At 41.2% G+C, this 13,603-nt stretch overlaps 1 protein-coding gene across 1 annotated transcript in view; it reads right to left on the bottom strand.

Annotated features, from left to right (window-relative positions):
• The window catches only part of LOC308303199 (uncharacterized protein), a gene marked incomplete at both ends in the record, with an annotated part of 49,732 nt that overhangs the window by 18,846 nt on the left and 17,283 nt on the right, over nucleotides 1-13,603 (bottom strand). Inside the window, 2 exons of the mRNA XM_080747523.1 lie at nucleotides 1,784-2,023; nucleotides 12,471-12,800. Of these exons, the coding sequence (XP_080603649.1) occupies nucleotides 1,784-2,023; nucleotides 12,471-12,800 (570 nt within the window). The remainder of the gene's footprint in view (nucleotides 1-1,783; nucleotides 2,024-12,470; nucleotides 12,801-13,603) is intronic.

Here is a 13,603-nt window from a genome sequence, read left to right as displayed (position 1 = left end):
TTGATTTTCCTCTCATTTTGATATAAGAGAATGTTCTGGAGGTATTACAACCAGGCAAGTTCAGAAATAATATTAGGTTCCAATATGGCGGCATATTTTCCAATATGGCTGCCGATACATTGCATAAATATACATCTGCTCTTAGTTAATCCACAGTTGGTGATACAACCATGAAATCTGGCACAGATCACGTTTATACTACCCTAATTGATAATCAACCTCTGGCCATGCAACATTTTTACATTTGCCAAGATGGCCAGACAGTTTGCTGCAACTGGACCTGCGTTTTAGGTAACCATTATAATTATTATTTCACTTGTTCACTTGACTTGAAAAATCTGTGGATTGACATTGGAGGGGGAAGAACCACAGATAGATCCCAATTCATGAAATTGCAACAGCTATGCCATGGGATCAAATTCATCTGGTTATTTCATGCATTCAGCGAATGCAATACAGTTTCGTCCTTCCATGGACGGTCAGCATGGCAGACATGGAACGTGTTTGAGAAGATATCCCGGGTCTTCACCAAATTAAGTTCAACACCTGTTACAGTAACTGATGAAGACATGGAAGTCATTGAGGAGTTTGTAGTACTCATGTACGATAGAAGTAGTTCCTACAAGAAAGTGAATGAGGCAAGGCTGCACTTGTCTGCAAGAAAGCAGCGATCATATGACTGTATTCTACCAACATGCTGCTCTGAAAGAACACTACAAGAGATCTGCATTCCAAGCAGGACATATATGGGGCCTGTCCAAGCTTTAAGTCTGGACTAATCTACACACCCCTCTGTGGTTGCCGTTGCTAGCACACAGGCCTGTCACTTTCCCAGCCACCATTATAAATGAGAATGTGTTTATAATGATTTGCCTGATAAAAAAAGCAAAAATAAATAAATAATAAATACAATACAAAATATCTAAGTGTGTGTATGGTGACCATATTTAAAAACATGTCAACCTATTTGAACCTATAGGTCATTCTAAAGCTACAGAATCACTTTAAAATGTGCCATAAAGGGATTCCGTGAATGGTAATTTACACAAATATGTGTTACAAGCTCATGTGGATTAACCATAAGCAGTAAATGTCAATTTATTGGCAACCATATTGGAAAATGTGCCGCCATATTGGAACCTAATGGTGTTTTTATCTTACTTGGTAAAAATACCTCCAGAACATAACTCAACTCCAGTCTCATATCAAAATGAGGGGGAAATCAAAGATTTACAGCACCAGCAGAGTGATCTAGTCCAAAGCGTAGGCACAGTTGCAATGCAGCCATTATAAAAACTGGTGGCCATCTCGAAAATGGAGGAATTACGTGTGGCCAGATGTTGATTATCAATTAGGGTATAGTCTAAATGTGATCCGTGCCAAATTTCATGCTTGTATCACCAACTGTGGATTAACTATGAGCAGCTGTACATTTCTGTAATGTATCTGCTGCCATATTGGAAAATATGCCGCCATATTGAAACCTAATGTAATTTTATCTTGTTTGATTGAAATACCTCTAGAACATTATTCTTAGATCAAAATGAGCTGAGAATCAAAGTGTTTATTAACAACCTAGTGGTATGTATGTGAAGTCCACCCCCCCCCCCCCCCCCCCCCCCCCACACACACACACACACACACACACACACACACACACACTCACACTCTCACACACACACACACACACACACACACACACACACACACACACACACACACAATAGGGCTTTTGAACAGAACCAATATTAATGTTAATAATTAGACATTAGAGTCAGCTTACCTGGACTGTTTCCAGTAACATTCTGCCAATCGCAGCACTTGCAACCATCTCGAAAAACTAAACCTTCAGGACAGTTTTGGATGTGTGTAAGGCCATCAGCCCCACAGTTGTAAAACGAGGCTGGGGCATCTGGCTTGGGATGCTGTCCATACGCCTTGCCTACACAGAAGGCAGCTGCAGTAGTCGGTGCTGTTGTAGTTGTTGTAGTTGTTGTTGTAGTAGTTGGTGCTGTTGTAGTTGCTGTACATTGGGGGAAGAGAAGAAAAAACTCAGGCCTTCAACAATCAACACTAGCAAACAAACCGCTGTAATTACAGTAGGATGTGAACGACAGTATGAAAGAAAGCACCTCTGTAACATTGCCCGCCCCACACACACACAAGTCCATCTCTGTGTTCCAATGTCGCATGATAGTCTAGCGGAAAGATGCTGATTTCAATGCATGATAGTTCAGTTGGTGATAAAAGCATGACATTTGGCACAAATGACCTTCATATGACCCTAATTGATAATCAACCTCTGGCCACGCAAAATTCCAACATTTCCAAGATGGCCAGCCAGTTTGAAAAATGGCTGCAACTGGACCTACGTTTTGGACAATATCGCTTTGCTTGGGCTGTAAATCTTTGATTTTCCTCTCATTTTGATATAAGAGAATGTTCTGGAGGTATTACAACCAGGCAAGTTCAGAAATAATATTAGGTTCCAATATGGCGGCATATTTTCCAATATGGCTGCCGATACATTGCATAAATATACATCTGCTCATAGTTAATCCACAGTTGGTGATACAACCATGAAATCTAGCACAGATCACGTTTATACTACCCTAATTGATAATCAACCTCTGGCCATGCAAAATTTTTACATTTGCCAAGATGGCCAGACAGTTTGCTGCAACTGGACCTGCGTTTTAGGTAACCATTATAATTATTATTTCACTTGTTCACTTGGCTTGAAAAATCTGTGGATTGACATTGGAGGGGGAAGAACCACAGATAGATCCCAATTCATGAAATTGCAACAGCTATGCCATGGGATCAAATTCATCTGGTTATTTCATGCATTCAGCGAATGCAATACAGTTTCGTCCTTCCATGGACGGTCAGCATGGCAGACATGGAACGTGTTTGAGAAGATATCCCGGGTCTTCACCAAATTAAGTTCAACACCTGTTACAGTAACTGATGAAGACATGGAAGTCATTGAGGAGTTTGTAGTACTCATGTACGATAGAAGTAGTTCCTACAAGAAAGTGAATGAGGCAAGGCTGCACTTGTCTGCAAGAAAGCAGCGATCATATGACTGTATTCTACCAACATGCTGCTCTGAAAGAACACTACAAGAGATCTGCATTCCAAGCAGGACATATATGGGGCCTGTCCAAGCTTTAAGTCTGGACTAATCTACACACCCCTCTGTGGTTGCCGTTGCTAGCACACAGGCCTGTCACTTTCCCAGCCACCATTATAAATGAGAATGTGTTTATAATGATTTGCCTGATAAAAAAAAGCAAAAATAAATAAATAATAAATACAATACAAAATATCTAAGTGTGTGTATGGTGACCATATTTAAAAACATGTCAACCTATTTGAACCTATAGGTCATTCTAAAGCTACAGAATCACTTTAAAATGTGCCATAAAGGGATTCCGTGAATGGTAATTTACACAAATATGTGTTACAAGCTCATGTGGATTAACCATAAGCAGTAAATGTCAATTTATTGGCAACCATATTGGAAAATGTGCCGCCATATTGGAACCTAATGGTGTTTTTATCTTACTTGGTAAAAATACCTCCAGAACATAACTCAACTCCAGTCTCATATCAAAATGAGGGGGAAATCAAAGATTTACAGCACCAGCAGAGTGATCTAGTCCAAAGCGTAGGCACAGTTGCAATGCAGCCATTATAAAAACTGGTGGCCATCTCGAAAATGGAGGAATTACGTGTGGCCAGATGTTGATTATCAATTAGGGTATAGTCTAAATGTGATCCGTGCCAAATTTCATGCTTGTATCACCAACTGTGGATTAACTATGAGCAGCTGTACATTTCTGTAATGTATCTGCTGCCATATTGGAAAATATGCCGCCATATTGAAACCTAATGTAATTTTATCTTGTTTGATTGAAATACCTCTAGAACATTATTCTATTAAAAAAGCATGTTTCAATTAAAAAAAAAACAGATCTGACAGATCTTTAGATATTGGTCCAAAGTTCATGTAAAAAAAGTTTTGTGGACGTGACGCGAGAATTCCAGAATAAAAGTGGGTTTAAGCGTTTTACAAACTGCTCAAAATGCCATGAACATGTAACTTTGCATTAGAGGCAGAAGAATAATTTGCATAAAACCGCAATATTAATTGAATTATTAAAAAATAATGTTTCACTTTAAAAGAAATCCGACCAGACAGTTTGACCGTATTGGTCCAAAGTTCATGTGAAAAAAGTTTCGTGCGCGTAACGAAGAAATCCCAGGAGGAGATAGATTTTTACTGTTTTTCATATAATTCAGAATTCTGGGGGATCTAAAGGTCAGAGGTTAAAAGTCAGAGCGTAAAAGTTGTTCGGCATGAGGAGACGCATACGTGTATACAGGTTTCATGGCTGTACCTCAACACAGCATGAGCTCTACCTGTTCAAAGTTCGCACTTTCGAAGGCTTCCTACAGCGCCACCATTTGGCCGATTGCTGTAAAAAGTAATAGCACAATTCACCACTGTAAGCTGAACACATTGATGTTTTTATTTTCATTTTCTGCCTGAGTATGTAGGAGTAGAAAGGAACCGAAGTTTTGAGGAGAACTTGATATGCCTGATTATGATAGATAAACTAGAAAAATATTGTTCCTTCGAAACAATTGTGGGCTCGCTTCAAGCCAGAAAACAATGGCTATAAAAGCACAAAATGTCAAGATCGCAGGCAGTGCTCTCTTTGACGTTACTGACGTCAAAGATTGGTCCATTTTGTTCCAAAAATGTGTTATGCAAAAGTTGACCCGCTGGTGGCGCTATGACAGGCCAATGTGAGAAGGTTGGTATCTGTTCCTTGACCTATTGGGAATGTGCTTGCAAGATTTCACGCACATCCCAGGCTGTGTTCATGATTTGAGTTGTTTTTGGCTTTGGACACTTTATCGCTGCTTGCAGCTATATTTATTATTATTATTTTATATTTTTTTGTGTGCACTTCATAGGCATGTTAGATAAAGGTCCTTAGATTGCGTGTAGAATGTTTCATGCAAATTGCAAAAAAAATCCTAGAATAAAAACGGGTTTAAGCGTTTTACAAACTGCTCAAAATTATATAGCGCCCCCCTTTGGCCATTTGGGGTAAGATTGGTTTCAGTGATATTTGAACTAACCCTCTACACTATTTTGTCATGAAAATGTGACTTTGCATGTATGTTTTAGAGGCAGAAGAATAATTTGCATAAAACTGCAATATTCATTGAATTTATTTAAAAAAGCATGTTTCAATTTGAAAGAAATCCGATCTGACAGATCTTTAGATATCGGTCCAAAGTTCACGTAAAAAATGTTTTGTGCACGTGGAGCGAAAATTCCAGAATATAAGCGGGTTTACGCGTTTTACAAACTGCTCAAAATGGCGGAAAATCTAAGGGCGGAGCTTACTTAACAACGACATAGATGTCTTCCGCTCGAGTCAAAGCACGCATGTAACAAGTTGCATGTCTTCAAACAAAACGAGTCATGACTTATGCCCGTTTGAAGTTTGAATTTTCAAACGCTTCGTATAGCGCCCCCCTTTGGCCGATTGGAATAAAATTGGTTTCAGTGATACTTTGACTAACCCTCCACATCTTTGCCAAATGCCATGAACGTGTAACTTTGCATGTATGATTTAGAGGCTGAAGAATAATTTGCATAAAACCGCAATATTGATTGAATTATTAAAAAATTATATTTCACTTTAAAAGAAATCCGACCAGACAGTTTGACCGTATTGGTCCAAAGTTCATTTGAAAAAAGTTTTGTGCGCGTAACGAAAAAAAACCCAGGAGGAGATAGATTTTTACAGTTTTTCATATTATTCTGAATTGTGGGAGACCTAAAGGTCAGAGGTCAAAAGTTAGAGGGTAAAGGTTATTCGGCATGAGGAGACGCATAAGTGTATACAGGTTTCATGGCTGTACCTAAAACACAGCATGAGCTATACCTGTTCAAAGTTCGCACTTTCGAAGGCTTCCTACAGCGCCACCATTTGGCCGATTGCTATAAAAAATAATAGCACACTTCGCCACTGTAAACTGAACACATTGATGTTTTTATTTTAATTTTCTCACTAAGTATGTAGGAGTAGAAAGGAACCGAAGTTTTGAACTAGAAAATGTGCAATTTGGGAAATTGCGAGTGTGGTTGCCCGCCCCGCCCCGGCGCGAGCGGCGGGTGACGCGCCTCCCCGAGAACGTTTGTGTTTCGTTTTGAGAGGGTCGTCCACCCTGAAAAACGCGTTTTGGCATGAAACTGTTACGTTTTGCGCGTTTGTGGCGCCCCCTATGGGTCGAAGGGGAAATGCTTTTGGAGATTCGTTGAATATCCCACCCGCGACTTGTGGTTAAAATCTTGATGTTGACTGGACATTTCGTTTGTGATTTATGGCTATTTTTTGCTAAACGGGCCCCTCCCGCTAACTTTGGAACCATGTTACGGACAAACGGTACGGACTATCAACATATCGCTTGACTTTGTTTATCGCATGGGTCCAGAGATCATGTGTACCGATTTTTGTGACATTTGGAGAAAATATGTAGGAAAAGGAGCAAAAAGTGTGTTTTGAAGAAAATTCAAAATGGCGGAAAATCTATCCTGACGCAAATGGGCGTGGCCTATATAGGGAGATGCGTCATGACCCAAGGAATCCAGGGAAAAAATAATTTTAATTTTCCGACCTACGGTTCAAGAGTTACAGGCCAAAACGTAAAGTGGGCTGTTATAGCGCCACCATGAGGCCAACTGACAATCTTATTTTTTATTTATTCCTTGAAGTCATTATGCATCTCCTCTCCAAGTTTTGAAACTGTAGCCCCTATGGTTTGCGAGAAAAAAAATAATTGAACGTGAGTTTTTGCTATTCCCATTATAAGTCAATGGGGAAAATTAATTCACTAATAAATTAATATCAATTAAACGATACAACTTTTCTCTTAGAAAAGTAATAGCACACGATTCCCGATGAAGCCGGTCGATTTGACATATGGCGCGAGTGTGTGGTGCAAAAACTGTGGGAGGAGATTCGCGCCAAAGTTTTGGTTACACTATAAAGAACTAGAAAAGAAAATTTCGAAGACATTTTAAGTGTGCCTGCAGCTCGCTAAGTCTGTGCAACCTTGTGTAGCGGTTGGTGTTAGCATTAGCGTTATATTTTTTAACATTAGCATTTTTTGCATAAGCTTTAACATTACTGTTCTTCATATGACACCACCCACATGTCTGTACGACAAACGGTTCACGAGAAAAAGGGTCACTTCCTGTTTGGTGAGGGGCACTTCCTGTTTGGCGAAATAGGCCAGGATTAATGAATTAAAGCTGCAAGCAGTGATGACCGGGCGATTTTTGTGACATTTGGAGAAAATATGTAGGAAAAGGAGCAAAAAGTGTGTTTTGAAGAAAATTCTAAATGGCGGAAAATCTATCCTGACGCAAATGGGCGTGGCCTATATGAGGAGATGCGTCATGACCCAAGGAATCCAGGGAAAAAGGAATTTTAATTTTCCGACCCACGGTTCAAGAGTTACAGGCCGAAAGGTAAAGTGGACTGTTATAGCGCCACCATGAGGCCAACTGACGAAATCATTTTTTATTTAATCCTTGATATCATTATAAATCTCCTCTCCAAGTTTTGAAACTGTAGCCCCTATGGTTTGCGAGAAAGAAAATATTGAATGTGAGTTTTTGCGATTCCCATTATAAGTCAATGGGTAAAATTAATTCACTAATAAATTAATATCAATTAAACGATACAACTTTTCTCTTAGAAAAGTAATAGCACCCCATTCCCGGCCGAGCCGCACGTTTTGATGTATATATTGCGGCGGTGGCGTAAATCGTGCGGCACTTATTACGTGGCGAAACTAATTAATGACTTAACTAGAAAAGAACATTTCTACGAAATTTTAAGTGTGCCTGCAGCTCGCTAAATGTGCAGCCTTGTATAGCAGTTAGCATTTTGCATTAACATTAACATCATTATTAGAATTTTTTACATCAGCATTTTTATCAATAGCTTTAACATTTTGATTAGCATTAGCATGTGTTAGCATTAGCATTTGTTAGCATTAGCATGTGTTAGCATTAGCATTTGTTAGCATTAGCGTGTGTTAGTATTAGCATTTGTTAGCATTAGCATGTGTTAGCATTAGCATGTGTTAACATTAGCATTAACATTTGTTAGCATTAGCATGTGTTAGCATTAACATTAGCATTTGTTAGCTTTAGCATTAGCATTATCATGTGTTAGCATTAACATTAGCATTTGTTAGCATACATGTGTTAGCATTAGCATTTGTTAGCATTAGCATGTGTAAGCATTAGCATTAGCATTTGTTAGCATTAGCATGTGTTAGTATTAGCATGTGTTAGCATTAGCATGTGTTAGCATTAGCATTAGCATGTGTTGTGCATTTGTTAGCATTAACATTAGCATTAGCATTAGCGGTTAGCCGTTGGGACTGTGGGACCGCCCACTGAGTTTGAGACCAGTAACGTGTTGGGAAGTGGAGACATGACTGTTTAAAGCCCAGCCAATAGGAAGGCAGAGGGGTGGGGCTTAAGCAATTACAGATAATTCCTATTGGCCATGTAAGTACAAACAGCGAGTTTCGAGACGGTACCATGCTGCAAACTGGAGATATAGCTGTTGAAAGCTCAGCCAATAGGAAGATAGGGGCGGGGCTTAATACGGGGCGGGGCTTAAGTATTAAGTCCCTATTGGCCGTTTAAGTCCAGACACCAAGTTTCAAGACGGTACCATGCTGTGAACTGGAGTAGTGGCTGTTTAAAGCCCAGCCAATAGGAATACAGAGGGGGCGGGGTATAATCAATTACAGCTCATCCCTATTGGCCGGAAAAAGACCAAAGTTGTGTAAGCATTATAAAGTTTAAATCAAGTTGCATTTTAAAGTTTAAGTGACGTTGCTAGGCAAAAGTATGTCAGAGTAATGTGGGGCCAAAGTTTCTGTTTTTTTTTAGTCCCCCATTCAAAGTTAATAGGGGTTTTTGCGCGATGGTTCACCGATTGCGTTCTCAATACGATCCAGTCATGGACTGGTAAGCAACAAAACACAACAGCCTTCCATTACCCAAAGCGAAACCGATTGAGCGCCACGTGGATGTTGCATAACATTGAACCGGATGGCATTTCGGCAGACCGGATACAGGTGTCGTTGTCCAGCCCCACCATTTCCGGTTTGGAACATCCGGATCCGTTTTTTGTGAATAGCGCCCGTCCATAGAGCGCTATGGACGGCGAATCGGCGATCATACTTTAATTGTTTTATAGCAATTACAGCATTTTGATAACTCGTCATACTCGTCATAAGCAGAGTGGACCCATAAATATAGCTCGTCAAACTCGTCATAAGCAGGGGATGAGTTTTTAATAATGATCCCACAAATTTCGGCACGTAATAACTGCCGCACGATTTACGTCACCGCCGCAATATATACATCAAAACGTGCGGCTCGGCCGGGAATGGTGTGCTATTACTTTTCTTTCCGATCAACTTCCGACTTAATTCGCAAAAAACTACGCCCGAAAACCCCATTGACTCAGAATGGGGGAAATTTCTGCACGTAATAACTGCCGCACGATTTACGCCACCCCCGCAATATATACATCAAAATGTGCGTCTCGGCCGGGAATGGTCTGCTATTACTTTTCTTTCCGATCCGCGTTACCATGGCAATGTAATTCGTAAAAAAACTACACTCAAAAACCCCCATTGACTTTGAATGGGGGACTCTGAAAAAAACCCAGAAACTTTGGCCCCACATTACTCTGACATACTTTTGCCTAGCAACGTCACTTAAACTTTAAAATGCACACACAACTTTGGTCTTTTTCCGGCCAATAGGGATGAGCCCCGCCCCCGCTGTAACAGGAAGTGCCCTTCGCCAAACAGGAAGTGCCTCTATATCTCATGAACCGTTTGTCGTACAGACGTGTGGGTGGCATCATATGACTTGATTAAGAGTCCTTAACCTTAATTGGTGCTTCCTTCGCCAAACAGGAAGTGCCCTTCGCCAAACAGGAAGTGCCTCTATATCTCATGAACCGTTTGTCGTACAGACGCGTGGGTGGCGTCATATGACTTGATTAAGGGTCCTTAACCTTAATTGGTGCTTCCTTCGCCAAACAGGAAGTGCCCTTCGCTAAACAGGAAGTGCCTCTATATCTCATGAACCGTTTGTCGTACAGACGCGTGGGTGGTGTCATATGACTTGATAAAGAGTCCTTAACCTTAATTGGTGCTTCCTTCGCCAAACAGGAAGTTCCCTTCGCCAAACAGGAAGTGCCTCTATATGTCATGAACCGTTTGTCCTACAGTCGTTAATGTTAAAGCTAATGCAAAAAATGCTAATGTTAAAAAATCTAACGCTAATCTAACGCTAATGCTAACACCAAAAAAAACTAACGCTAATGCTAACACTAACCGCTACACAAGGTTGCACACACTTAACACGTTGCAGTCCGAAATAGAATGGTGGTTGGTGGATTAGCCATGAAATTTCTATTATTGTATTGTGATCTGAGACATAATATTATGTTTATAAACACGAGCCCGCCGCCCCTCCATCTTGGACAGCGGCGTTGTTTTTCTTTTTTTTTTTTTCCCCAGGGCAGTAACTCACCATGTTTTTCTCGATCTCCGTTGGGATAGAATGGGCGTTTTGGCCGATCAACGATGTCTCCGTGCGTTTCGCGTGCGCGATCCATTCACGTAAATGTCCCCGCAAATAATCCATGTGTGATTGAAGAACAACACTGAGAAGTTTCGCCTGCATAGCTGCAACTATGGCTGCAGTAGAAGCTAGAGTCTGCAAACAGCAAACAAATGGCTGGGAGAGCTGCTTGGACAAGGATAGGACCATGACGTCACCTCTGCTTCATGTACGGCCTGGGTGAGCTATGAATGCTCGAGTGAGGGCCAGGGAAGGCTAGACGATCGCCGATTTTCGGATCAAAATCTTTTATAACGGTTTTAAAGACAAAGTCCGATTAAGTACGACGTGGCTGAGGGGACCTGGGGGGAAGTGCGATATGGTACGGTTTTAACATTAAGGGGCTCCCCTTGGCTTGGAAGGTGTTAACGAGCTGCAGGCACACTTAAAATTTCTTCGAAATTTTCTTTTCTAGTTATTATATGCTCACACAAGCTATTTAGATGGGAGAAACAGTGGAAATCAGTCTGACGATTCAACAAAAATAAGGATGTTTACATTTATTGAAGCACATGTGTTTGTTGAAGCATGTGTCTGGCCGTTTGTTTTGAGTTATTTTCCATACATTCCCTCTGTATTTGGAGAGCTGGGAAAGGTAAAATCCAGCTCCACAGGACGTTCTGTCCCATTGGATAGTGAGCATCACTGCCGGGTGATAGTACAACAGTGCTGAACCATGAACCCCCAGCTCGTGGGCGGAAACGCCCGACGGGAAACGCCTCCAACGCGTCCCCGCCGGCGCGCAATACGTCATGTCCGTTTTTTACCTTATAATGGGAGTGGATGGGAGTTTCGAGCCGAAGCGTCTACTGTGTGACCGTACCCATACTCGGGAGAATGTGTTGAGCTCTGCCGAAAATATAGCAGACGAAGAGGAAAACGTGGACCGCCCACAAGCCAGCCAGCGAAAAACAAATCCAGAGCAGCGTGAAATTGGCGAATATAGGACTTCCGGTGTAGGAGCTGGCGAATATAAGACCTTCAAAATAAGATGTCAGTAATTAAATAATGTTTGTAAAGACCTACATTTATTTAAAAGAATACATTTACAATGTGTGTATTTTTTAATTGCTTATACTGGTGTACTTTAAAGTGCCCTAACAAGTTTTTACCGATTTAAATTGGCTATTGATCCCCAGTAAATGGGTACTTAGCCCATTTTCCATACAACTTCTGACCACAATGTGATGATTGCCACAATTAGCACCTTCTGCCAGTGGTGTAAAGTAACTAAGTAGGCCTACATGTAGGCTACTTAAGTATTTAGGCCTATTTAAGTGCAATTTTGAGGTATTTGTACTTTACTGAGTATTTCCAATTTCAAATACTTTTACTTCTACTCCATTGCATGTCGGAACCAAATCTACAATTTATTTTAAACTTGAGTTACTAGTTACTTTGCAGATGTTATATTGCTGCAACTATAAATGAGGCCTGTGCTGTGACATCATTCCAGGGGTAGCTATAGGGCCACACCCTGAAGAGCACAAGTAAAATACCTGAATGCTCAAAATGTTGTTTAATGTATGTTATGTCCACTTTGAAAATAAATACATTTTCCATTTGCTTTACATTTTCTGTTGTAAAGGTATCACTTTTCTTGTTACCTATACCTACAATTAGCAATTTACGTGTTTCTAATAAAATAACATAAATTAAAATGTAGCTACTGTAATATTCAACATGAAATAAATGGTGAGGAACACACACTCACCCAGAACTCGGAGATGGGTTTCGCCTGTCTGCATGACTCCTTTCTTGCTTATCATAGTCACTGCATAATCTCCACTGTCTGTGCGCTTCAGCGGGCCCAGCGTCAGGATGCCGTTGTTCTTATTGACGGTCACACGTCCCTTGTAATCATCGGCGATATTCTCCACATTGGGGGCCACCACGGTAACTATAGGGGTGAGTTCGTCCCCTGAGTTGAACGACCAGGCTATGGTCAGGAAGCTCTCTCCAGGTTCCACGGCGGGTGTGAAGGTGTGAGAATTCCCAAAAGTTGCGTCCACTGGCCCGTGTTCGAGAAGGTCCGCACAGCATCCTAAAAACACCAGCAGCACCTGTTAGCTTATTGATAGGACACTTTGGATTTCAGTCACATTTCAAGGTCTCCCCTTAACTCTGACAGTGTACAACATGGAACCAACATTTAGTTCATTATTGTTACAGACTTGTATGGGTCAATTTAGACCCCCACAAAGGAACCCAGAGTCCCAACCACTTATGCAGTAGGCCTAGTCGTTAAGGCAATTTAGGCGCCCTATAGTAATTAATAAAATAATAGTAGCCTACCTATTTGACAAATAATATTATTAGGCCTACATTTAAAAACTATGTATACATATTTAAAGTAGTCTATGGAAACGTCATGCAAACTAGAACTAGCGCGAGAGTGTGGTGTGGTAGAGGAGGTCTCCCCGAACGCGTGCGTGTGTTCAAAGTGCCGACGCAAAGAGCCGCCTCCCGTCCAGCGCCCAATAGAGTCTGAAAATTGGACTTTTTCTATGTCCAGCCGCACTGGAAGGCCAGAAAATATTGATTTTACGCCTCTCCTGCTTAGCGGAGAGTGTGGTGTGATAGAGGAGGTCTCCCCGAACGTGTGCGTGTGTTCAAAGTGCCGACGCAAAGATCCGTCTGCTCTCCAGCGCCAACTAGATTCTGAAAATGTCTGAAAATGTAACTTTTTGAGCGAGTGGCTGCACTGGAAAGCCAACAGAAATTGATTTTACGCCTCTCCTGCTTAGCAGAGAGTGTGGTGTGATAGAGGAGGTCTCCCCGAACGTGTGCGTGTGTTCAAAGTGCCGACATAAAGAGCCGCCTGCTCTCCAGCGCCAACTAGTGTCT

This window comes from Nannobrachium achirus, assembly GCF_963921795.1.
Source record: "Nannobrachium achirus genome assembly, chromosome: 18".
Taxonomy (NCBI): Eukaryota; Metazoa; Chordata; class Actinopteri; order Myctophiformes; family Myctophidae; genus Nannobrachium; species Nannobrachium achirus.
Note: the sequence above shows the minus strand (reverse complement) of the source record. Positions and strands in the feature narration are given on the sequence as shown.